The 27,824-nt window shown below is 39.6% G+C and overlaps 1 protein-coding gene across 14 annotated transcripts in view; it reads left to right on the top strand.

Moving 5' to 3' along the window:
• BNC2 (basonuclin 2) overlaps positions 1–27,824 on the top strand; it is a 432,069-nt gene that overhangs the window by 144,952 nt on the left and 259,293 nt on the right. Inside the window, exon 1 of one of the 14 annotated variants that reach the window (XM_036434123.2) lies at positions 15,405–15,785. The exons of the other annotated variants lie outside the window; for them this stretch is intronic. Coding sequence (XP_036290016.1) covers positions 15,783–15,785 — 3 coding nt within the window. The 5' untranslated portion in view covers positions 15,405–15,782. Of the gene's footprint in view, positions 1–15,404; positions 15,786–27,824 lie in introns of those variants that run through there. 14 annotated transcript variants of the gene reach the window in all.

The raw sequence follows: 27,824 nt of genomic DNA, 5'->3' as shown, positions 1-27,824 counted from the left end.
AAAACAAAAACAAAAACAAAAAACCATCCTGAGCCACACAAGCTCTTAACTATGTGCCTGTGCTGTGGCATTCCCAAAAATGATACCTGGGGCTGTGTGTATACAAGGCACCCACATCTCCCTGAGCATGACCTGTTCTGTCTCTTCCTTTCCCAGGTTTAAAAGAAAGTCTAGAGAAGAGGAAAAAATAACAGTATTGATTCTTTTCTAATTTGTGCATTCCTTGTAGGAAGTCTAGCAAATTTCATGGTATACATTAAACCCTAAGGTGAAAAATTTATGACTGGAGTTCATTTGGGGGAGATCGGTGTGCAGTGCCCTTCTGTTTAAACGCTCTGCGAAGCATTTCACGCTGCGGAGTCAGAGATCAGGAGGAGAGAGGGAGCCCTGCATCATTTCTTCACTCGCAGGGCCGTCCTTCATGGAAATGCTTGTGGAAAAACAATGTATTACTCAAGCCAGCTAGCTCAGGAATCAGATTCTCAGCTTATTAATCATCATTCCAATGAACAACAAAAAAAAAGAATTGATCCTTTAACAACAAAATAATATCCTTTTGTTTTTCTTTAATTAGCCCATCGGTTTTTCATTTTTCTCTTGTTAAGAAAAATGAAAACAGTCTTGAACAGTAGGAAGTCACTCATTGAAACATTGATTCTCTTGAGCATATCTGACATCTCATTTACTCAACAATTTTGGACTGTAGTATTATTTTGCTACTGTCTTGTTGAAGGGGGGAGAGATGACTTAAATCTCACTTCTATTTGGTTGGTAGCAATTTACTTAATGATCCAAGTACGTCTTCCTTCCTTGTCCTGTTTCTATAAACCTGATTTCTGTCTTTCTTTCTTCTCCATTCAGCTCACCTCTCTTTTTCTGGATTCCTCCTTCCTTTCACTGGCTCCTTTTGCCCCAATAGAAAGGCACCTGAAATGTAAGAGTTATTGAATGAGGCATCTTTTTGCCAGTCTGTCATTTGGCAGAGTTATGGGAAAGAGGTGCCACCCTCTGATGCGGTCCTCCGTGTGTAACTGCTGACAGGAGGACGTCCCGAGCTTGCTCTGTAAGGGTTCTCTAAGTCAGGGCGTGATAAAAACGTGTAGCCAGGGGCCCAGGCTTATCATCCAGAGGCGCTGAAAGGCAGCTCAATTGGATCCTTTGCCTGAGTCAGAAAGTACTTAACTGAAAAGAGATTTTGCTTTTCTATTTCTCTCTCTCCTCTCTCTCTCTCTCTTTTTTAAAAGTAATTCTTGGATTTATCATTTTGTGCAGTTAAACTTCCATCTATACAAGAGAGGCCATTTCCTTAGAAGAAGGGAATCGTGCAAAGTTTTCCTTCCATAGGTTGGAGGTATGAGTGTGTGAGACAAGCTGCAGTTATTTAATGAGTTGACTGAGACATGTAAAAAAGGAATTGAAGTGATGGCAGGGCGAATATTAATGGGTGGCATTATGAAATTGAAATTTAAAACATGCGGTATACATAACACAGTGCATGTTCACTACTATTTTGTATTTAATAAATTTTAACTCATTGTCTCACACAGCAGAGAGATTGTTAAAGTTGACAAGATTAAGAATGTCATGCTATATGGGAAAGACATAGCTTTCAGTATTGTACCTGCTGTGCTTTTGTGTGACTGTCATGAATTTTTCAACTTTATTAAGGTGTCTTTTAATGGCTATTTGTTCTCTAGACATTTCTCTAGGACTCATATTTGATCAGAGTGCCTGAACTGGGTAGGGGGTTTGGAAATAAAAATTTCAGGATAATGAATATTTTACATGCCAAAAAGAATTATTTTCAGTTGGCTTACTAGAATAGCAAAACTAGTATTAAAATGAGAACCTTCATTGACGGGTTTTAAGAATTAAATTTTAAGCAAGAGAGATTTCACATACTTAAATCATTAGGATGGCTATTTGGGGCACCTAATCAGGCATAAGTAAAGAAAGCTGCCCACCACTGTGCCCTCTGCCAGTGCCAGAGAGCAGTGGACATGGTGGGAGGCCATTGACAAGAGACGGGAGAATAATTATACACTGAACATATTCATGGAAGTGTCCCTTTAGTGAGAACGCAAACATTCTCTTAGCTAATCTCATCTCAGAACCTAACTCCAGAGTCAGCTCGGTTATCTGCTGCTTATCTAATACCACTTTTCTTTTATTCTTTCTTTTTAAAGGTATAAGTATTATTAGAGTACCAGAAAGAACCCAAAACAGAGCCCGGCTCTAGACTTTGTGAAAAGACTTACTCTCTTGCTATGGAAAATAGTAAAAATCCTATATTGTCATGTGGTACCCTGATATGTGGAGCACAGACATGCAGAAAGTCTACACATGTCCTTTGGTTGGTTGTGGGAATTAAGTGATTGATTTCTAGGTTTGTTGAGCAGTTGTTAATGACTGCCTCAAATGCAGTGAGTGTGTGTGGATTGGCTCACCCTACAGAGAATTCTGTTTTTTAGGAATCTCATTTGAATGATTCCTTCTACATTGTAATTGATTTCTTCCTCTTGGAGCATAGCTTTTTGGTGAAGCTCGGTGCCATTCATTGGGAAGTAGCGAGGTTGATTCTTACGTTGTGAATTACTGTCATTTTTCAACCAGTGAGAAACTATACTTCTTTTCAAATAAGTTAACAATGAAGCCAGGAGAGAGGTACCTTTGACTCAAACTTCAGAGGTTTCATCATTTCCCTTCCCAGCTATTTTTTTTTGTTGCTATTGTTTTGTTTTCTAGGACAACTCGGGGACACAGCTATGGGGCTCAATAAATCTTAAAATATATTACTAACCCTGTAATCTCCTAAACAGAGTTCATTATGGAAAAAAACTTTTCCAGTTTTACTTTGACACTTATTTTAAATTGAGGAGGAAGGATAGGAAAAGAAGTCCAACATCTGGGAGAGCTTGTTTCAGTAGCTGGACTGGAAGCCCACACCCTGGCTTCGTCCAGGTGAGGTGTGTTATGGGAATAGAGGCCTTAGGCATATAATGAGCCCTGCCTGCCTGCCAGCTTGGTTTTTCATACACCATTGTTGTTCACATAAGAGAAAGAGTGTTCACAACCTGTGGTGAGATTAGAGTAATGAAAATGAAGTGTTAATCTGTTGATAGCAAGCCCATCTCATATCCTGCATTCTGGGCCACATTCATGCGTATATAATACATTCCAGGTTTTCTCAGGACCAGAGAAGCTTGGATGTTCATTATATTGAAAACACCCTTTTGATAAAAAGTGATGTTATCTTAACTTGTACAAGTAGTTATTTTAAACGATTTCTTAATCAATGGACTGCTCCCTTTTGAATGTTCTGATAACCTGTTTTTCCATATGTGCCGGCATCCCTGTACTGATGGTCTCATTTTATTTTTTCAAATACAGAGTGCTGAACTGAGCCTTCACATAAGCCTAGCTTGAGGTACTCTTTTCTAGAAATTGGTGATTAATAGAAATAAGGAAGGAGTTAGGTGAGCCCAATTCTTTAATCCCCAAAGAACACAGGTTAAATATTATTAAGCATTCATTACCCCACTCTTTATTTTCCCCTCTTGAAACAATAAAGTGCAAATAAACATAACAACTCAGGGTCTTCTAGAATGACTTTCCAGCCAGCTGCTGTGATGTGAACCTGACCAGACCAGCTTAAAGCTTTGGTCATCTTGGGTGGGAATTGTGAGTGTGTGGGTTCTTTTTTATTCCCCATACAGTTCCCTTTCCAAAATATTACAATAGATAGATCAACATGAGTATAATGAATGACACCTTTGCAAGAATTCATTCTAACTTTTTTTTTTTTTTTTTTTTTTTTACCATTTTACTCTTGAATTATTTGTGGTGCCCATTTTTTTTTTTTCCCTAAAGCTGCACAATTAAAGAAGAAAGAGAATAAGTTTAGTTGTAGATTGTACCAGGTTGTTTTAACGAAAGTAATTTTAGCATGCCATCCCTAAGGATCATCTCTTCAGGGAAACACCTTAGAGATGGAAGTATAAAAGAGGTGGGAGAGGTAAATTAATAATTGAGTTCCAGGTGTCTGCTTCTGATTGCTCAAGTTTCAAACATAATGGATATTAAGAAAAAATGCTTCCCATAAGGAATATATCATATATCATATATCATCATTCATATATCAGGCCCTGGACTGTATTTATGGAGCTCTATTTATGGCATTTTCTCCTTTTCTATTCAACTGGGAGTCACGGAATGAAGCGTGATCATAATGGTTTTTTTTTTACTGTTGCTTAAAGTTCAAATTTTTTAAGAATCAAGAGAATTTGGGGATTAAACTCTGATTTTGAAGTCAATTTGGCATATGTTCAAGGGTTTCTTTCTTAAGGTGGAAATGGGAGAAAAATCCTTCTCTCTTAGGAAGGAAACACCTAATTAAAAAGCAATCTTTCAAGAGTCTGGGCCAATGATGAAACATAATTTTAAAACACTATACTAAAGTTGACTTAAATTTTACTCTTTTTAATAAGTTGGAATATGTCTGATCATAGCTTATTTAGCACACTTCTATACTGCATAGTGCATCGGAGATTGCCTGTTAATATACTTGGATGAAGCAGAAAAGGTTCTTTCTTTCCTGTGCTAAAATGGGGTGCTTTTAATTTGTTTATAAAATCCGCTAACGGGTCGAAATATTCTGTTGTAGCAGTTGGTTAGAAATAGTGAAATTTAAAAGGTTTTCCCTCTTGCATTTGCTTTCAGTTAAGAAAAAAAGCAAGTAGTGCAGGGTGACTTTGTCATAGACATCTGCTTTTAGGTAATAATCATTTTTAAGGAAATATGCCGTGACTTTTGGGGTCATTTGAACCTGCAATAATGTCTATTTAATATAAGTATAAATGTCAGATTGTGGTGTACATGTGGAGCCAGTAAAGATAAGTATTTGCTCTGATAATATTCGGGCATCCTCAGTGTTGACTTTTAAAATTTACCTTGAAGATATATTCTATTTTCATATTAGGGTCAGTTTTCACTTAAGTACATGATCTTTCTAGAAGGAAAGCGCAGAAGTGTTAACATGTGAACGAACAAAGTGTAGATCTGAGTAACAGTTAGACATGAGCATCTTTTCTGGGCTGCAGAGAAGAATGTGGTTGCTTTAAGCCCAGTGCAAATGCTGGTTGAACCACTGTGTGAGATCAGGCCATCAGTGCCGGATTTGCTCTTTAAAATTTTTTATTATGAAAATTTGCACGTATCTTTTATTGAACAGCTATAATTTTTAATAAAAATCGCTACCCTCTGCCTTACAGTGTGTAAGCCCAGGAAATAATGTACTTTTAAGATCTCTGTTCCTAGATATTGCCTCTTTTTTTCTTCCACAAACTGCAAACTCTCTGTGGAGTAAGATGTATGACATTTTAGAGATTAGGAGTTGCCTGGAAGGGCCATGTGGAGGGTAAGGTAAGCTAAAGGAGTGGAATGTAGCTTGGTGGGGACTGTGGTGGACCAGAACTCTCCTGTCAACCACAGTGAGGTAGCAGCTCCTCAGCTCCAGCCAATTGTTGGCAGGTGGGAGTGCAGGCCCAGTGTTGGGAGAGCCTCCTTTTCTTTTCTAAACGGGAAGCCAGAAATCCAGATTTTTTATGTGAAATCTCCTGATTTTTCAATCTTGGCAACCCTTTCAAATATTTTTTAAAGTGTGTGGTCCAAACAAAACTCATCTGCAGGCTTTATTTGGCCTACTGGCTGCCAGATAGAAACCTCTGTTTTAGATAATATTTTAATGGATGAAGATAATAGTTTCATTGCATGTGATCATTCATCTTGGGAATTCCCCACTGGGATGAACCAAATTCTTCCTTTTTTTTTCTTTTTTTTTTCTACACAATTAAAAACAAAGTTTAGTAAATATATTTCTGGTGCTGGTAGTTTTGATGTGTACGTTTTCTCCTCATGAAAAATAAAATGTGAGCAAAACAAAATATGGTCAAAGGATTTTAATGAAAGGTTAGAAAAGTAAGAATTTTAGAATTATAGGGGAAGAAAGGGAGATTTCTAAATTCTGAAAATAATCCCATAATTTATGTCAGTCATTGATGTAGATGAAAAGCTGTATTCAACTATGAAAAACTTTTCATCGCACCTTTAAGCAGTGGATTTTTGTCTCTGAATCTTTGTGGGATTGCTGTAATTTACCAGGCAATTGATTATGATGTCATGAGGAGGAGATGGACCACAAGAGGAAAACTTACCCATGCTAATTTGTGCATGGCCAATATTTTATGCAAGCTTCAAGAGAACATCATTTACATTGTGTAAGATGAGATTTTCATTGTCTATCTAACTTTTTTGAAGGGGTTCTTTAAAAAAAATAATTTATTTATAATTGAAATTCTCCAGGCAAATCAGATATCAACATTTTCAACAGAACAGGTAATTAATTGTTTGCATTTCAAATTGAAGGTCTCCTAGTTATTGATTTTCCTGAGAATAGGAAACAACATCTTGTTAAAATGATCTGCAAATGAGGTCTAGGTGTGCTGAGGTTCTGTCCAGGGTCTTGAGCAGCATCACTGGATAGGATCAGACACCAATCAGAAGGGAGTCATCTCTCATGTAAACATTAGCAAGCTGTTGGTTTGCTTCCAGAACTGCAGAGAAGAGTTGAACTGGAGAAAAGATCGGAGATTAACAGTTTGTTTTATAGTAAATCAGGTGACTGGTACGGCTTGCTACGAAGCATCTGTAAGCTTGTCAGGATGACATTGGTATGCCATGTTCTAGAAGTTCAGCGTCAACCTAGCTATGACTTACCACTTTCAGAAACCTTTCAACTGGGACTTAGATAAACTATGTTTGAGACAGGAGAGGGAAGAAGCACTCAAAATAAGAAGGTGGTGAAGAATGGAGGATAAAAGAATATACTTTTTAGGTGCTGCTAATTTTTATAAAATAACATTTATGCCTTGTATTTGATGCGTAGTTTTATTGTTCCATGTGCCAGGCTATTTTAAAGCAGTCATTTCTCTCTATGCTGTGTTTATACTTTTTTTTTTTTAAAGGTCTAATGTGAAGGTAATATGAACTAAGTGGGTGGCAAACATTATGCCTTCCTAAACCAGAATAAGTATTTTAATTTTAGCTGTGCTAAACAAGTTGGAAACTTAATGCAGTGTCTTCTTATGGTTCAAAGTAAAATTCTTGAAAAGGGCAAGCCTTCCTTTTAAAATACCCTGGAGCTGTTAATGCAGTTATTTCCAGGTTGACATAGTTTTGTGTAGGCATGACAGTGGCACCCACCATCTACATTAAGCCCTAACATTCCACAGAACCATTTCAAGTTTATTATGAGCTTCAAAGCCTGCTCAACCCTAAGAGAATATCAAGTTTAAGCATGTCACTTTCCCATAGTCACAGTTAACTTTCTTAAATTAAAAAACACACAAAACACCTTTCTAGAATCAAAAAGGCTGATTCTCTACACGTGTGATCCTTGGACAGATTTCTCAGTTCAGCACAGATTCATTTTTTAATTTTTTTTCTGAACCAATGTTGCTGTCTTCTTGAATTCTGTGGATTCATCCTGTTAGCAGTGTTTGGGAACTACCCCAAATAAAGCAGGAGTCAAGCTCTGAGATGATGGCAACATTCTTATTGAGCTTTATTCCTAGAGTTTAAGACATCGATCCAGTGTTGCCATTGCCCGGTTGGCTTTTCATTGCAGCACTTACCGACGCTGCTCCAAGGGGGGAAAGTGCCATTGCAGTTCCAATACTTGGGTGTCTCTACAACATGCAAGGTGAGAGCTCTTAAGAATATGGTCTGTTTACTCGTAGCCTGATCTCACGGTACACTGCTTCTCTTTTTCTGAAGGGAATCCTTCATTTCCTGAATGTGAAATGCCTATCCTTGTGGAGAATCCTGCTCTTGACTTCCTACCTCAGTTAATAAACCATCCCTGTCCACACCTTGCATCTCAGAGATGGAACTTGACGGACTAGTCAGCATTGCAAAGGTCACCCTAAAGCTATTGGCAGAACACATTGCCCTTTGTTGTTCAGTGATGATAATGCTACTGTAGCAGTTAACGGGATGTATTAAAGTGAGTTACTTTTCCAGAATACCAAATTATCTATTTATTTCTTTTAAACACCTGATAGAATGCCTGTTCACAAGCTGCCTCGCTGTATTTTCCAACAGGATCTTAATGATACTTGAAATATCAGTGCTTTGGCCATAGGAGGGAATGATATACAGACTGTGTGTCCATTGTATCGTTTAGCTTCAGGGAGAATACTTCTAAGTTACACTCATGTTTTAGAGTTTTCATATTGTCTGGAACACATGATATTCCAATACAGTTGAAAATACAACGTGTTCCAAAATCTTTCCTTATGGTAGGTAGAGTTTTTCTTCTGTTAGTGTAACAATATTTAAAATCATGTTCTGAATTGACTTTTTTTTTAAAAAAAAGGGAAAATGCCTTCATTTCCTTTCATGTTTCCCCCCCACACATTTAAATGTGGAAATAGCTTTTGGATTTCAGGTTTTAACTTTAAACATAGTGCAAAACTGGGCTTCACCATATTTTTATATATTCAAATCTGCTTACCGAAATACTAAATGATATTCAAATTACATAGGAATAATTAATAAATAATCAAGCTAATTATTAGAGGTAGGGGAGTTAAATGGTTTACATTTTTCATGCTTACATTGATTTTGTGGCACTAATATAATCTTGATATAATTTCTGGTACACAAATAGCATCTTTGCCTTAGCTCTCATTTAAATGAAATAGAGAAGATCCAAAGTACTAAGGTGCTAGTGACTTTTACTAATTATTTTCATTTATGTGTGTACTTTGGACTGCCTTACTTTCTCCACAGTGTGATGTGCCACATATTCTTCCCGCCTCAAGTTCTGTTTGGTCCTAATCAGATTGGTTAAGCAACTTTGGCGGCATTTAAAATGACTTCCTCTTTGGTTTCAAAATGAGTAAGTGAAGACTCAAAGAAATCCCTTTACCTTGTAGTATCTTTGAATAGAGCAGATTTTGTGCTGCCTTCCTTTCATGCATTCAATTGTTTATTCCTGAGCTAGATAAGCACATCTAAAGTAGAATAAATTCCCTCTCCAAAATAATGGGATAAATCAGTGTTCATATTGTTGCAGTAATTCAATAACCAAAGGAACTGTACCGCATGATTTAAAATAGAATGGCTAGCATTAAGTTCAGAGAGTGAACAGTGTTTGAAATGACACTGTTTTATGTTGTGGGCTCTTCATGATCTAAACATTTATTGAAAGGGCTTTTTTTTAACCTAGAGGTATGTTTATTTTAGAATAATAATCATTTCATGCTGTTCATATTTTTTTTCTAGTTGACCCATTCTCCAGATCTTTAAAAAACTTTGTAAAGAGGATGTAAATTCCATTTTAATTAAGACCAGTGCAATCTAATACTGCAACTAGCCAGGAATGGAAGAAACATACTGGAAGTTAATACTATCCAAACCAACCATAGCCAGATAATTCCCCTGATCTTTGCAACAACCCCCTTACCCACCTCTACAATTAAATGACCCTGTTGTTCTGGAGTTCCAATAAGACATTTAAGGTTCATTTTTTAAAAAAATGATCATCCTTTACAGGATTCTTTGCTCTTGCATTTCTCTTTCTTTCCCTTGCCACACAGCTGTCACTGGTATAAGAGAAAGATTGGGGGGAGGGGAGGAGCAGGAAGCCCTGTTCAAATCGTGTCACGTAACACTAATTCATCTGCTCTCATTAGAGGGAGCGAGGGACAGCAGTGATGGCCAAGAGCTGCACTCCACACATGACACGCGAACAGTTTGGGGAATAGAAAATTGCTTTCTCAGGAAGCCCAGCCAATTAAGGACTTGACCATATTGAATGTCAAGTGTTAATTTAGGTTTTTCTTCATTTTCCCAGTAGTAATGCGGGTCCTGTGATGAGCAAATACATGTCAAGTAAAAGTTGATTGCATGAAGGACCCGGGTATTATATGTCACTGACAAGTCACAAATGTACTGAAGTCTTTTAACCCCTTAGGTGAGCGTGGTCGGGGAGGAGGAGGAGGGGAGAAAGGGATTAATGGTACCATAATGATAAGAATGGATAGTTCAAGTCAGGGAGCTTGGGTGGGACAGACAGCAGTGGTAATTCATGCACAAGCCAGAGAGAGGTAGGGCAAGTCCTACCTACTCCAGGGCTTACAGGTCCTTGAAATGCACACAATAGGATTCTTTCCCATTGCAAACGTACTGCCCAGAATATAGATCCTAAGATTTTATGGAACAGGATAGGAGTGTACTCCGTGGTCTTGACCTAGGAATTTCCTTATTAATTATCTCCTTTGAAAGACATAAAACATTTATTAAAGATGATACTATTTTAGACATTTTTAACTCATAGCTCAATGCAGTTGCAGTATTTCTGCCTATTTACTTGAGTAATACTGTTATAGAAAGATGCAAAAAGAAAGTGGAAAGAGCGTTTGTCCTCTGTCAGGAGTTTCTCTGTGAGGCAGTGTTCAGTCAGTAGAAACCGGTGGAAGGTCCATCGCTGTCAGTCCTTTCACTCTGCCCCCAGTTGTAGAAAGGAAGAGATTTAAGCTTCAGGGAGGGAGGGAACTTTGCCTTTTTAAAAACTAGATGTTGAGCATTGCCCATCATCATATAGCATCTCATTTCCATTCATCAGCATTCATTTACATATGACTGTCTCCAAACTATTATAAAGAGAATGTCTGTTTCTGTTGCAGTTGTACCAGTAGCAAATAAAAATACTGGGCTGCTGTACAGGTTCAACAATCTAGAAGTGAAACCCAGGACAGTTACAGCCTGGCTGTTTTTTAAATTCCTCATCCAGTATGTAGAACACCTCCCCTTCATGTCCTTGAAGATGGGATCTTAATTCAGACAGTTTCTTGAAACTTACTCTCTCCTTTTTATTCCACAAATTTAACACACTTCGCATTTGTTGACAATTCTTGCACCTTGACACTTAAATCTGATAATGCTTTAATTTTTGGCAGTAAAAACATGTAGTCTTCTCTCCCTCAGGTTGGAAACTGCTGTCATTCTATTGCAAGTTAGCTAAATTTACGCTTAGGAACGATTAGGAAACGCCAATATTTGATGTTTAATAAAATAGATTTTTCTTAAAAAAAGGAACATTAGGCTCCCGAATGCAGGGATGCAATATCGGTTCTTCAACATCTCCCCTCCCTGTCTCAGAGCGAACCAAATAAAATAAGCCTAGGCCCCCCCCCCCCTTCCCTTCCTATTTTGATAAGCTCTGTTGTTGGAGCTCCATGGCATTGCACGAATGCTGTTTAATTACAATCCAACTGTCAGCAGCTTCTCTTCCGCTGGCTGTGCTGAGAGACTTAAGTAAGTTTCCGTAAAGTAAATTCCGATGATGGCAGCTCAGTTGCTGATTCAAGTTATTCCCTCTCTTCTGTGTCACTTTTGACGGATGGTACCTAATGCAATCAGCCACAGGCCAGGAAAGCCTTTCCTTTGGCTGTGTTAGTAACTGGACCAGCAGTTCCCCTCCTCCCTAGATCTCTCCACCAGAGGCTCACTCCTTCCTGCCACCCCCACCTGTACTTCAGCCCAAATAGGAAAGGAAAGAGAACCGCAGCCCAAGCCTAGGACAGGCTTTTCCTAAATCTCCATTTCCCTGAGGTGAAGCCGAAGCTGCCTCCCTTTGCGTGCGTTTTTGATAAATTTAAGAAGTCAAATCGCTGACACAGATAGATAATCCGGGTGTATAGGGTGAAGAGTTATAAATTAACACATTATTCCCTCTTAATGTGAAATACTTGAGAATGCATTTTCTCAGTCCCCTGACATCTACCCAGTGAGGGCTCACATTGTACTTTTCAAGTGGCATTGATTTGTTAAAGCGCTGAATTAGCATCTCCGGCCAGCTGCTTGATCCACTGTTGTGTCTCAGGCTCCAATTCCTCCTCTCTCTCCCAGCCATCCCTTTTTTCCTTTCCCTTCAGTCTCCCCTTTCTTTTCTCTCCCTTTCCCTGCTTCTTTCTATTTTGTTTCTCCCCATCTCATTCTTTTTTCTCTTTCTCTCTCATCCCCTTCTTTCCTGGAGCTTGCTTTCCTTCCAGTCTGTTCTCATCCCACCCCATCGCTTTCCTTTTACTCCACACATCTTTCCTTTCACATCTCCTTGCCTCTGAGGCCTGCCCTCACTCAGAGTTAGTCTGTTAACTGCCTGTGTGTGGGATGGTAGAAACTGATTTAGCCAATCCCATTACTCCAAGTGGACTCTTGTTGGGATGGATACTAAATTACCATAAGCATGTCTGTGCTCCTAGTAGTAGAAGTCAGTGAGAAAAGTCTTACCTATTTTGCTTTCTAGAGATTAAAAGGTAAACTGACAAAACTTTTGAATTTGTAATTTCAGAAGTCATGTAACACAGCGAAATTTTCTCTTGGTTAAAAGAAAATCAGCTATGATTTTTCACAAACTTGATCATTTCACATGGACCCAACAAAACCAGTTAATATTTCTGCAAAACTCTTGGATGTTTGCAATTTTTTGCGTTTCAGTGGTTTATCCTTCTGACTTTCTTTTCCATCAGGTTCTAGATTGTTCTGATTCCCCTTATTTGCAATGGCACCATTTCCTATAAATTATGATTTCCTCATGATGCTGCATCACTGTACCACGGCACTGAGTAGGTTATAAAATTGTTTGACAATTTTTTTTAGAATCTGTCAAGTAAAAGTTGATTGCACTAAGTGTTAGAAATAAGGAGAGCCCCCACATTCAGGGGTCCTGGTAGAACACAAAACATATTTGGGAGCCAGGCAGTAAGGCAAATATCTTTACTTCTATGTAGAAGGGTGCACACACATGGTCTGAAAGCAAGTGCACACCAAGCAGGAGATCTGCTCGGCATTATAATCCTTGATGCACGTGACCTGTCCTTCACTCTTGATTGGAGCTCAGGCGCAAAATTTTTGTGATTGGCTAATTCAAAGTGGGGGGCTGGCCTTTGCCGTTTCAAGATGGCAGCCCCCAGAGGAGCTGCAAGCCATGCAGCCAACATGGTGGTTGTCAAGTCACGCAGTCCAAAATGACAGCTGTCTCAACTGCTCTTTGATAGAAAAGATGACTTATTCGCATATAAGGACCTGGGTATTATATGTCACTGACAAAGTCACACAGGTACTGAAATCTTTTAACTCATAGGTGAGGGTGTGTCTCCCAAGTTCCAGAGGCCTGTCCAGGAGATGCATCACACTCCAGGGGTTAACATGGGGTATGTGCAAGCACACAGGCCTGCACTCTTTCTTTGAATCTTGGTCCAACATACATTGGGATCACTGTTATGATTAATTTGATATGAGCAAAAAAAGCGTATTAGCCTGGATTTACATAGAAATTATCCTCTGTAATATTAGTTTCATGGCTTCACGTGCTGCTGTTTTCAATTTTACTAAGTTTTCCTCTAGTAACATCAGAATTGAAATTTGAATATACATTGATAATAAACCAAGGCACTTGAAAAAATCCAATGTTTTCATTGCTATGTCTTATATAAATTAAAATGACAGTTTGATTTCAGCATTTACATTTTGAAATGGAAATATTTTCATAGATTTTGATAATCTTTGCTTCTCTGTTTGAGTTGATTTCCCAGCCCTTGCCCCACAAGTCAAATATAATTCCTTTTTAAAAAACAAAACAAAATTAATTGGCTGTCCTCCTGTCTAGAATTAGCATGGTTTGGCTAAGGTGAAGGGGGTTCGAATGACTTTCAAAGCATGATAAAGTCTGTTTAAAGGAAAGAAAATAAAGGCTTTGCATAGGGCTTAAGACTTAATTCCAGCTACTAAGGAGACAAAAATTACGCTCAAGTGGACAGTTTGGTTTTATTTTATGTGTCTGCCATCTTGCTTGGAGATCGTCATTTTGTATTTTTGGTTAATCTCTTGGATGAAACAAGGTGTTCATTTGTTATTGAGAGGGGGACATGGCTTCATTCAGGGAGATTACATTTGGAACAGCTGATATTTTTTGCAGGGCTAATCACACCTCACCTGGCTGTGATTCAGGGTCATGGCAAGGGCTGCTGTTTAGAATTGCCTGGGACTGTAGCAGAGAGGAGAGGTAATGAGATAAAAACATCAAGGTAAGAGTGAAAGTTCCCCAACTGAAAATAGTCAGTGATTAGAAAGGAAAACAACAAATAATCACAAAAGTTAAAAAAAAAATCTGGAGGGCATATTTCAGTGGTGGGTGAGAAGTTGAGGATAAAGACCGGAAGGGCTCTTTGGGGGACAAAATTGTGGTATCTGGTAGCTGAACAAAAACTAACACTCTTGTATTGGTTTTAAAGGTCTGATTGGCATCAGAGTTTAAAATTGATTTAAACATTTTAAAACTATTTAGGGTGATTCATATTTTACTTGTTGTGTATATCTTTTTTTTTTTTTTTTCCCTCCTTAGTTCTGTCGGTTATGCTCCTTGGAAGGTAAACATTCCTGCACAAGTAATAAATCAATAAATCCATTTAAAAAAAACTAATTTGTTGCTTATACTTTAACCACATGAAATGGTTAAGTATGGATGCTGTAGAATTCACCACCTTTAATTTTTTTTTTTTTTTTTCAAATTCTCAGGGGAAATCAGAATTGGTTCTGGTTTTTTTGTGTGTGTGTTTTGTAAGTCTAAATTAAATGTCACTTACATGGAAAAGAACTGGCAGCTTTGATAAGTAGTCCCCAAAGCAAACCATTTTGTCAGTAATCATAACCTAATTATGAATGCAAATGAAAAGTTTGTTTTCTAAAAACTCCAACGCAAGCATAGGAATAAGAGACCCAGACCACTCCTCACTCTACAACTCCAGGAAAAAAAAAAATAAAAATAAAAAAATAAAAGCACCCAGGCACTTAAACAGTGGACTTTCAATAGCATCGGTAATAATAATAAGAAAGAACCTTTGGCGCGGGCCCAAGTCCCGTTGAGAGGGAGCAGCCCATGGCCTGCACAGTGTGTGGCTCTGCAGAAGTTCCAGAGTGACACACGCACCGCAGGCAAGTCCCATGGCGAGGGGTCAGGGGTCATGTTCAAGAGCAGGGTGTTGCTGCAGGAGGCTGAGGAAGCAGAGGTGGCCCTTCTGTGCTCAGTGTGTGGGTCTGTGTACTCCTTTCCCGTCAGAGCTGGCTCGGCACGGCCAAAAAAGCGGTTCCTTGGCAGGGTTTAATGGCAGGATGATGTAGTCTGTTGTGACTAGTGCATTCCTTTCAGGTTAAACTAGGGAAATGGCATTGTGTTAAAATTCCAAGTCGCATGAATGTTTTATTGCCACAGAGGCATTTTAGCCCTCTAGGGGGGTGTGTGGTGGCGGGTGGCGGGTGGGGGTGGGGGGTGACTTAGAGACTCAGGAACTATCAGAAGAACACTGACTTCCCTTGGAAAATTTTACCCCACCGGCGTGAAGCTGATTTGCTGTGATGGTCACTTAGAAGGGTTTCGCTTTTTCCTAAACTGCGTCTTGCAGCCTGGACAGTTAGCAGCTGAAGAAGATATGACAAGACACACGCAAAAGAGGCTGCGAGATTGAGAGGAGGAATGTGCCAGAAAGGAGCTGAGCTGAGTGCCTTCCTCAGGAAACTGCCTGGGCGAGGGACCCCCTCCCTCCCCGGGGGCTGGGCCCTCCTCTCCTCCCTCCCTCCCCCAGCCTGTGTTTTGCTGTCTTCCTGAAGGCCAGGAGTGATCTGTTAACCTTGCACCACTGACTGGGAGGCCACTGCAGCTCATGGTACTGTATGTTACCATTCCTACTCCCTCATTCCTTTTCACTGGCTTTTTTTTTTTTTTTTTTTTTTTTACCATTTCTCTGTAATAACGGTTTATATTAGTCAGAGGGATACAATTTAGGAATGCAGAAGGACAGAATTTAAAACAAAACCAACTTAAGGACCCCCCCCCCCCCCCCCCCCCCCCGTGGCATTTAGAAAGGCTAAGCCGAACTATTCTAATTTGGTTGCAGCCAAAGGTTCCCGGTGTGATTTAAAATCAGGGACTCTGGAAATAAGGCAGTGAAAGATGCAAGTCATCTGGGCTGTGGATCTGGTAAAGGAACTTGGTTGTGCAACCACATGAGCAGCAGGGTTTTAGGATATTTTGAGGTTTGCAAGTGGCCTTAGATATACATCCACCTTGCAGAGTGCTTCCACCCATGTCCCTCTCCAGGAAAACTAATCTTCTGGTCACTGTTCCAGTTATTTAGGCTTACAGTGACTGAGGGGGTGTAAGATTTGACTTCAGTGGTAACTGTGCATGTTACCTGCAACACTCAGGATTGCTTCATGATTTGATCTGGTGGAAGTTAAATTTGTAATAGATTAAAATGTTGATGTATGGAACTGGGACTTTATAAAATATCCATGCATCTGATCCCCCCCCACCCCCCAACGAGAAATATGGATTCTCTTGGATTTACCTAAGGAAATCTTATTTTAATATTTGAATTGCCTTTCTATTTCTCTTCTATTCACTTTTGAGTCATACTACTTTCCTTATTTTTATGTTCTTATGTGTAATTTTCTTTTTCTTAATAATGTGTGTGTGTGTGTGTATATATATATATCGATATATATATATGAGAGAAAGAGAGAGAGAGAGAGAGAGAGAGAGAGAGAGAGAGTGAGTTGTGTATGTGTACCAGCATGTCACCCTTGATAACTCCTAAATAGATACAAGGAAGAACTTACAGAGTTATTAAATGAAGATATTTTTCCATAGAAAAATTATTTTAAAACATGATATGTAATGTAAAATTTAACTAAGAATATATCACAGAAAAGTAAACTGTGGGTGGGTTTGTGTGCCAATTTATGGGATTTTTGGTACTATCATTTTGTTTATTTCTATAAATGGATGATTTTGTCAAGTTAGACCTGCGCTAATCTGATTAATGCTGCCTGTATGATGGTTTATTCTTTATGAACAGATACAGTCACATTGTGGTTTTTTTAAAAAAATATATTTTTATTGATTTCAGAAAGGAAGGGAGAGGGAGAGAGAGTGAGAAACATCAATGGTGAGAGAGATCATTTCATTGATTGGCTGCCTCCTGCATGCCCCCTACTGGGGATTGAGCCCACAACCCAGGCATGTGCCCTTGACTGGAATTGAACCTGGGTCTTTTAAGTTCGCAGGCCGATGCACTATACTATCCACTGAGCCATACTGGCTAGAGCAGTCATATTGTTCATTGGAGGTCTCAGACCAACAAGATAAAAAGTCACCTCTGTAGCAAAATACAGATTTTATAAGGACTTGGCACTTCACATTTTAGACAAATTCACATTTCTCCCTTATATTCTAGAGAATACTCACTTTAAGAATTCTTTTTACTCTGTTGGATGTAGTAAAATGATGATATGAGTTTTCTTTTGATGATTTTTGCTTTTAGTTCTAAATTTTAAAGTGAAAATTACAGTAGAATAATAAACTTTGTGCTGCATATTTTTTTCTTATAGCCAATTTCAAAATTATTTTTCCTAAATAGACAAACTTGTTAACAATGCCAAATTAAGAAAAAAAAATCTATCATGTACACTTAGAGCATCTAAACATGTATTTATTATCCTGGTCATGGAAGCAGATTTTTATTATAAAAAAGATGTGGATGTATTCAGCCCTTTTCAATTTGCTTTATTAATTTTTTTCCTTTATAAACCAAGAGACAATGGATGGAATTACTCTTAATATAATGTCTCCTTAATGAGAAAAAGTTGGTTTAGGATTTTTTTCCTAAAAATCAAACATTATTAAAATGCCAATACTTGACCTTTTAGATTTTTTCTGATCCCATTGTATCATAAAGACAGTAGTGTTTGACATTATAGAACTCTGGAGGATGAGTTAAAAGGTTGGAGCTGAGTTCAGATATTAATGTTGTCACTTACTGTATTAGTCTTATGACTTTGGGTAAGTCACTTTATCCCTAACCTTTATTTTCTTCCATTTTAAAATGGGGAAAAGAACACTGAGCTTGAGAATTTGTCAGAACATGATATGTGAAACTGAAGGACACAGTAGGTATTCAGTGAACTGGAGTCCCTTTCTTTGAATTCATCCTGTGCCAGGCTTCCCTTGGGAAGCTTGACTTTTTGGAAACAAGACGATTCATTTAAATAAAATATTTTAATTTCTTCAATTATGTCTAGGAAAGGAGATAGTAGACATTTGGCAGGCAACCTTTTCTATCTTTTTAATTTGTTTCTCTTTTTGAGCATCTTCTGTGTTACCCATTAGTCTTGCATTTTGGCCACTCTGCAAAAGTCTCTCCAGGTTGGCCTTTGTGGATATCAGAGTGCTGCCATTATTTCTGTGATATCAGTTATGGCTAATGGTAGACTGAAGGCAAAGAGGCAAACCTAGCTCTGTTGTATTCTGTTTACTTTTGTATCATCAGTTCTAACCATTTTCATGAATTGAAGATTCCTGCCTTAGTATAGTCATTATTCTAATACTTGATAGTAGAGCTTGAAGTTACATTTTATGGGCAAGACCCCCAAGCACTACCCCTGGCTTTGCCTATTTACTTGTATTCGTGGAATTTAGGTCACACTAAAACTAATAGTATTTCAACTCAGTAGAATTAAACAGAATAGTAGCAAGCAACATGCATTGTGGATCCAGCCTTTTGAACCAGATGTATCTGCGTTTGAATTTATCTCTTCTTTATTTGACCTTGGAAAAGTTACATAACCTCTCTGACCCTGAGTTATTTCATTCATAAAATGGGGCTTAGCAGTGATGCCTGTGAAGTCTGGCACAGAGAGGGTGAGCTGAGTAGGTTGTCACTAGCAATTTCTTCTGTAAAACCTGTTGTGATTAGTTTGCAAGCCTTCTGTGGTGTTCACTAAGCATCTCTTTGCCAAAGGTGGTGCAGGGTTCTGAATCCTCCTATCATGTCCATACTTGGCCTTCTCGATTACGGGTTAAAAAAGTACTGTGCCTATCTTGCAGAAACTGACTTCTGTTGAAGAAAACGAGAGTGGAGAAAACTCCCTCTTTTCTTTCTCTTCACTGAGAATCAGTCACTGGGCGGCATAATTCAAAAATCTTATGTGGCTTTTGGGTACTTTATGAAGCTTTTTATGATAACCCAGAAGTAAGACACTGATTGAATTAATACATTTCCATAAAGGCACTATTCTCTTAACCTCTCCTCTTCCTCCTAACCCCTGGTTGCTTTTGTAAGGGGCTCTTGATCCAGAAGTGTGGTTACTACCTATCCTGGGGATGCCAGTGCCTAGCTATGCAGGTATTGATAAGCTTAACAGCCTTTCTCTCTTGAAGACAAAGAAAAAGGAAGAACGAAAATAGCAACAACAAAACCCAACCCCCAACCAAACCTAAACAATCCAAAAACCATCTTATTTCCTGAAAAACTCAGTGCTTAATAAAATGCAGATCTAAACTTTGCACCTGGATTTTCAGTTTTAATAGTTTTAAACTTATTTTACAGCTTTTGTGTAAAGGTTATGTAGTTGTTGTGCAGATCTGATTTAAAAACTACAAACAGAATAAAAACTCTAAAAGGTTGCCACCCAGGGACCATTTTATTAACATCTTTTCAGTCATCTGAATTTATGGTTACATGAAAATGTAGGAATAGGTACTAGTAACATAAAGGGATTATAGATATGTTACTTCCTTTTTTTAAACTTAGGTCATAGATATCTTTCCATGTCTGTAAATGTAAATACTCATCATAATTTTTAGTGGACTCCTAGTATTATTATTGTACCATAATTTATTTAATGAGTTCTTGGTTCATGGACATTGAGGCTATTGCCAGTTGTCTTCCTTTTATGAAGAGTGGTGCTTCAATATGAACATTCTTGTTTGCACTTGTATTCTTATTTCCTAAAGGTGTATTCTTGAAAGTGATGTTGCTGGGGAAAGAGGTATAATTTTGCACAATTTAAAATGGATTGGCAAACCTTTTCTGTATTTCTCTGCCCAGATAGTAAATATTTTAGGCCACCATATGGTTCCTGTAGCAACTATTCAACTCTGTCTTTGTAGATGCAAAAGTCCATAGATTACATATGTAAAAGAATAGGCATGGCCATATTTAATAAAACTTTATTTAGAAAAGTGGACATCAAGGCACTATTTGGCTTTAGGATCAAATGTAGATGCATACTTTTGGCTAGAAACAAAGGATTCCTACGATTAGGGATGGAAATTTACCCCCATTTGGCTGTGAACTGACCTTAGATATGTATTTCTATGTCAGGAAGGTATAATGGCTTGATTACTTTCTTTCCAGGTATATGGCAATCATTGCCTCTTTTAAACAACTTATTAAAGGAGGTTTTCATGCCTTTCCCTATTCTGAAGCCTAGTACGTGTGTGTGTGTGTGTGTGTGTGTGTGTGTGTGTGTGTGTGTATTTGTATTATTTTACTAGAGGCTGATGCATGAAATTCGTGCATGGGTGGGGTCCCTAGGCTTGACCGGCAATCATGGGTGATCAGGACCAGGCTGATCAGGGTCAGGTTGGAAAAGAGGTGATGATTGTCAGGACGGGCGCAGGTCTGGTGCCCCCCAACTGCCCTCCCCTGCAGGCCTGGTCCCCCCCCAACTGCTCTCCCCTGCAAGCCTGATTCCCCCCAACTGCTCTCCCCTGCAGGCCTGTGTCCCCCTTTCCCCCCAACTGCCCTTCCCTGCAGGCCCAGTTGCCCCCAACTTCCCTCCTCTGCTGGCCTGGTCACCCCTAACTGCCCTCCCCTGCAGGCTTGATTGCCCACAACTGCCCTCCCTTGTATGCCTGGTCCCCTCCCAACTGCCCTTCCCTGCAGGCCATCTTGTGGAGACCATCTTGTGCCCACATGGGGACAGCCATCTTGTGTGTTAGAGTGATGGTCAATTTGCATATTAATCTTTTATTAGATAGGATAGATATTTCAGATTTTAGCATATGTTGCCAACTTGTGGGGCAAAGACAGGCCTCTTAAACATATTTAGAAGAGATGTTGTGTTTTCTCCCTCTGGAAGATTTCCTCAATGGAGTCAGGTTTCAGAGGTACCCTTAAGTAAGCTGGAAGGAAAATCCAACTAGAAAAGTATCATTTCAGTAGATGCATACTGCAGATCAACAGGGTGACATTGAATTAGTTACTCAACCTTTACAGGCTAAATTATACTCAGAAGAATGCTCTGCACATAAATAATAACCTTCTTGCATCTTGTATTTCTGAGAAATAGGAATTATTGGCCCCTAACTGCCTGTGGGTATTTGTTGAGAATCAGGTAGAATAATGATATTGTTAAAACTACGCTATTTTTTAACATTGGGTCACTGGTGCCACTATGAATTTTAAGAGATTTATTTATTATTTATTTAGCATGTATTTGTTGACTATCTTCTGTGTGTAAAGCAATATGGTAGGCTCTATGGGAGATAAGTAAATTAGTTCTTGCCCTTAAGGAGAGAAAAACACTTATTTCAAGTCCAAGGTTCTGTAATGCTCTGGGGAGGACATCTCTGCGGCCGGGGGGCGGGGAAGAGGAGAGGAGGGTATCAGAAAACTTTGTAGAAAGAGTGGCATCGGGAAACAAGGAGCTTTTCACATGTATAATGCAGGGGAGGACATTCTAAAAACAGTAGCAAAAGAACTATCAATGTAGGAAAGCCCAATCAGTAAGCAGGAGGCCTCAGATAATCTAATTAGACTATCTGTTAAGTATTTGCCTTGAAGGAAGAGGAGAAGATAAAGGTGCAAAGACAGGGTAGAGCTAGGTTTTAGAGGGCCAGGAAGGAACTTTAAATTGGTAGTTTGTGGGGAACTTTAAACATCCTTTAGGAGAATATGTTTGGCAATTGGAGGGGGTGGTACTGGTTGGTGAGTGTGGAATGATAAAGTTGGAATTATCACTTAAGAGTCATGGCAGATGTCTCATCTCCAAGGAGAGAAATGATCCGGGAGGTGGATGGGATACTGCTAAGGGAATTAAAAGGGAGGAATGGACAGGCTTTCAGAAATTACTTGGTTTGGGAAATAAGGAGAAGGCTCTTAATCATGATTTATATTTCTGAGTCTTTTAAGAACTATGTTTTTATTGATTTCAGAGAAAGGGAGAGGGAGAGAGGGGTAAAAACATCAATGATGAGGGAGAATCATTGATTGGCTGCCTCCTGCTCGACCCCAACTGAGGATCGAACCTGCAACCTGGGCATGTGCCCTGACCAGTGATTGAACTGTGACCTCCTGGTTCATGGGTCAATGCTCAACCAATGAACCACATTGGCTGGGCATGTTTCTGAGTGTTTTTTAATGGGATTGACATGGCAAAATACAGCAGAGCTAGGGGAGAGCTGTAATAAAGAAAGGGTAGTAATGAACCCAGTTGTTTTGCTTGTTTAGCTCAAGGTGTTAACTGGACACTTGGAAATTTCTAGTTGGAGCTTGAAAGTGTAGGACTAAAATTTATATGACAGGTAAAGAGTAGGGGGCAGGGAAGAGCATGACATCACTAAAAGGAAAGCCTCTAGCGAGAACATGGTATTTTATAGCATTTCTGATCATTAAGTCAGTGACATAAATAGCTCTATCTGAGGCCATTTTACCAAAAGCATACAAAAAAAGGAAACACTATGTTTTATCATTTATAAAGTGTTCTGTTGTCTACTACTTTTAGCTGCTAAAGCCACTGGATTTCAGGAATAAAATATGTTCACTTTGGAAAACAGTACCTGATTTTGTAACATCCCAAGAGAAAATATTATAAGAAACTTCCTTTTACTTAATCTTCTCAGCACATCCTGAGGCTCCCAGTAACAAAGAGATGCCATTTTTTTAAAACCCGGCACAGAAAACTGTAGCTTTTCATCTTCCTTAGATCTCACCCCAGTTGACAAAAGTGAACTTAGGATGGGTTGGGGCTAGGCAGTTGGGGGGAGGGGGGGTGTTTTCCATAGAAATCAGCCTTATATGTGTTTGTGAATTTTCTTTTTTTAGTCTGGGATCCTCAGAAGGCTTGGAGTGGGAATTGTGCAAGACACAGTATGACCTACCTTTGGGTTGGGAAAGTTTTTTTTTTTTTTTTTTTTTTAAATATATTTTATTGATTTTTTTTTTTTTTTACAGAGAGGAAGAGAGAGGGATAGAGAGTTAGAAACATTGATGAGAGAGAATCATCAATCACCTGCCTCTTGCACACCTCCTACTGGGAATGTGCCCGTAACCCAGGTACATGCCCTTGACCGGAATCGAACCTGGGACCTTTCAGTCCACAGGCTGACGCTCTGTTCACTGAACCAAACTGGTTTCGGCTTGGGTTGGGAAAGTTTTTTATTGTATGGAACTGCAGGACTGAATCTGCCTTCCCATTTCCTTTCATCTCTTCATGTTACCTGTGTTCAAACTTTGCATGCCAAGAAAACCATGTCGACTCCTTGGTCTTCCGCAGGATGTGTCCTGAGCTTTGGTAGTATGCACGAGGCTCTCCTTTGGCTGTCCTGTTAAAAGCAGTGGGAGTTTCCCTGATCAGCTGATGCTATATGTGGCCTTCCTTCAGGCAGTTCACTCTTCATGGCTGATGGGGCAAGGGGCTCATCCAGAGGAACCTGCGTCTCTCACCTAACCACTGGGCATTAAATTTAGCATTACACGCTCATCTTATTTCAGCTCTTTAAAAAAAAAACCATACATAAATATATATATATATATATATATATATATATATATATATATATATATTTTATTGATTTTTTTTTTTTGATAGAAAGTCAGAAACATCGATCAGCAGTCTCTTGCACACCCGCATCGGGGATGTGCCCGCAATCAAGGTACATGCCCTTGAACAGAATCGAACCCGGGACCCTTGAGTCCGTAGGCTGACGCTCTATCCACTGAGCCAAACTGGTTTTGGCTTATTTCAGCTCTTAAGCCATGTATGAACACTTAAACTTTTCTAAACAAGCCGTAATAGGTTTACTGTAAGTGGTTCAATGAGTAACTGGAGCCGTTGAGCTTTTTGGGGTAATATTTTTCATTGGTACATTCTTCTATCATATTTCATTTCTTAGACTCCCTTTTCTGCTTCCTCACATACATTTTTTCCCACCGACTTTTCTTCTTCAGTTTGTTAAGTTGAGGAGAGGAAAAATAACACACTCTTGGTGTGTCCCATTTAGTGCCTTTGATGATATAAGGTCAAGTTAAATATCCCCATTTCTTCCAAAGTGAACTCCTTTCTAAAAAAATGCCACCCCCCCAAAAAAAAATTCAGGGGGTTAATGACCATTACTTAGTATCCTCTTCCTCCTCATTAGAAATAGTTAAATTCATCCTCCTTCTTGACTGTGGAGGAAAACCAGGGAGAGAAGCCGAGAGGAGCAAGCACAGTGGCCAAGTTAAAGGTGACCTGGCTCATTTCAAAGTATTTTTAGTTTAAATGCCTGAGTTAGCGCCTGTCCCCAAATCATTTCCTTCTCATGTTTGCCACTCCTTAAGTTGCTTAAATCATTTTGGCTTTCTCTTTTAAGGGCCTGTTTTTCTGACATCCCCCCTCTCCTTCACAGAATGAGATTTGGGGAGGTCCTGGATCTTATGCCCTGGTGTCAGCTGCTTCTTCTTTTACCCCTTGGTTTTTGTCATGCTGCCTCTTCTAAAACTGAGAGCTTTTTCCTCAATGTTTCTCCTTTGATTTTCCAGTTTATTTAGGGTAGTGATTCTCAAACACCTGACCACTAAGAATAAGTGGCTGGTGCCCCATCCAGGGGTCCTGTCGCAGTAGGTCTCAGGTGGGGCCCAGTAAATGCATTTCAAACAACTCCCTGGATGATGCTGATAAGTTCCATGGCTGAGGAGTATACCTTGAACTACTGACCTAGACTATTGGTTTTGTCTATGAGTTTGCTGTTTTCCAAAAGGGTAGAGTTTCTTCACCCATGTTTCCCGGAAGCTCCTTTTTTTTTTTTAATTCATAGGTCAAGCCAGTAGCATGAAAGAGAACTCAGCAGGTTACCTTATCCTATATAATAAAGAGGTAATCACTCCAACACACAAAATGGCCACCCCCATGTGGTCAAAGATGGCCACCACAAGATGGCCAACATGGGAGGACAGTTGTGGGCAATCAGGCCAGCAAGGGAGGGCAGCTGGGAGGGACTAAGCCTACAGGGGAGGGCAGCTGGTGGGCAACCAGGCCTGCAGGGGAGGGCAGTTAGGGGTGACCAGGCCGGCAGGGGAGCGCAGTTAGGGGCAATCGGGCCAGCAGGGGAGCAGTTAGGCATCAGTCAGGTGGCAGAGGATTGGTTAGGGGGTGATTGGGCTGGTAGGCAGAAGCGGTTATGAGCAATTAGGCAGGCAGGCGAGAGATTGGGAGCCAGAAGTCCTGGATTGTGAGATGGCATCCCTTGAGGAGTCCCAGATTGGAGAGGGTGCAGACTGGGCTGAGGAACACCCCTCCCCCATGCACAAATTTCATGCACCAGACTTCTAGCTTAATTTGCTAATTATGGACCAGACCTCCTTCTGGACATCATTCCAGGCAAAGCCACCCGGGTCCTGGGTGCCTTGCCAGTGGCGGAACGGAAGCTGGTGCTGGCAGCCAGGGGAAGGAAGGCCTACTCTTGCATGAATTTTCATGCATTTGGCCTCTAGCATGCATATATATACACATTTTTATTGATTTCAGAGAGGAAGGGAGAAGGATAGAAACATCACTGATGAAAGAATCATTGATTGGCTGCCTCCTGCATGCCCCCTACTGGGGATTGAACTTGCAACTGGGGCATGTGCCCTTGACCAGATTCGAATCTCAGGCTGATGCTCTATCCACTGAGCCAATCTGGCTAGGGCTTACCTTATATTTTAATTGTGAGGACCCCCTTGGGTTATAAATGGCAGGGAGTGCAATGGGATACTGCTCATGACTTTCCCCAGTGAAGACTTCAATGGTCAGTCTCTCCGAGCCTCAGAACATCTTACAGTCTTTCTCAACTCAGCATTCTAGGAAGCATTCTAAAAGTTGACTGAGATGGTCCTTAATTGAGACTAATTGAATAGTTATACTATTTAGTTTGTCTAATTGCTTATATTATTCCTTTGACACTTGAGGCTTCCTTCCCTCCACCTAAATCTGTCCCTCACTGTCTCAAACTTCTCAGTCCTCTTGAGAGTGGCGTGCTCTGGGGAGATGTCCTAGGAAGTATCATTTACCTATACCGTGTACCTACTGTGTGCTGAGTTAGATGACATGTTCTCTCCTTCAACCTTGTCAACTCTACACAGTAATTGTGAGCATTCCACTTTACAGATGCAGGAAGCAAGGCCCTGCATTGATAATTAACTGACCAAGTTTATAAGGGACTGCTGGGATTTTTTAAAACAGACATCCAACATCAAATCCAGTGCCTTTTCCACATTTCCTGCCTTTAGGATAGTTGTCACTGAGCCTCAAGGGCAGAAAGAAAGTTAACCTGGGCATATATATGCACACTTAAAATTTTACTTACTGTCAGTTGTTAGATTTGGCTGTATATATGCTGATAAGCATAAACCTGGAATATTCAGTGTCCAACATATGCGTTAAAAGAATGATTGCAAACCAATTGAAAATAATCTAATTCTGTACTTTGTTTTCTTAATCTAAAGCCCATCCATGACACAGGCATACACAACTTCATTTTCTGTAGTGCTGAAACTCCAATAAAACAAGAATTGGAGAAATAGATGGATTATCAATTGGTAGGAGGCTTTTTCTCCTTCTAGTAAAACCAGCATCGTAAATGAGAGAACTTAGTCATAATTTCAGTTCTGTACAGTATATCAAACGTGGAGGAAGACAGTAGTGATAGGCCCCAGTTTTCTTGTTTAAAAATAAAGAAGGCGCAATGGAAATTAGACCACCCTTTACTTACCTGATGTGGGAATTAATAAATATTATTTATAAAGCCATTTGAGCACTCTGGGAAGCAGATTCTATGTAATTTTAGCATTATTCATGTTCCATTACATCCTCCAGGGTGTCACCAGGCAAGAGAGGTTTATATGTGTTATCCTACATTTCACAATATAAAAACAAGGTATTTTTGTTGTTGTTTGTGGCAGCGAAAATCTCCTGTAATTGTACCTGCAGAGGTTGCTCCGATCAAGGAGCCTAGGGCCCTGTTCTCTGGCAGCTTCCCCAAGAGGACCAGCAGGAAGAGCCTGAACCTCAATTAAACAGGCCTGGCTGCTCTGAGATGTGTCTCCCCCAGCCCCAGTCCCCTTCTGTATCCGTCAACCTGTAGAGTAGCAGAATCACATACTTGACTCTTTTCTATTCTCTCTTTTCTTAACCTGATCCTCAAGCTTATTGATCTGAGATATCTCCAGAGTGGTCTGTCCACTGTCCTACATAGTTCTTCTTCTATAACATAGCTCGCATCCTGATTGTGTTCCCCCATTCCTACAACTCTGTCTCATCTGTAAGAATGAGCACAGTTCTGGCCATTTTCTTTTGGAAGAGGGATAAAGAAGTATTTGGACTCACCAGTAGCTGAGACCAGAAAACTGTTTTCATACCTAACCGTTGGGTTTATATAGTTGGTCCTTCTGAGTCTCAGCCTGGGCTTCCATGGATGAGAAAGTTTAGGCTTGGAATGTTGTTCATTAGTTAAATCGTAACCTGAAAAATGAGTAGGATATAAGCTATAGCAGCACATCAACAACCCGGCTCACCTTCCTGCATTTCAGCCTTTGCATTCATTTATTTTGCAGCCCTGTGTTTCGCATGCATCCTCATCTTCACTGTGGTGGCTAATTAATTTATTCCTTTCTCTGCTC

Source organism: Pipistrellus kuhlii, unplaced genomic scaffold (assembly GCF_014108245.1).
Source record: "Pipistrellus kuhlii isolate mPipKuh1 unplaced genomic scaffold, mPipKuh1.p scaffold_m20_p_12, whole genome shotgun sequence".
NCBI lineage: Eukaryota > Metazoa > Chordata > Mammalia > Chiroptera > Vespertilionidae > Pipistrellus > Pipistrellus kuhlii.
Note: the sequence above shows the minus strand (reverse complement) of the source record. Positions and strands in the feature narration are given on the sequence as shown.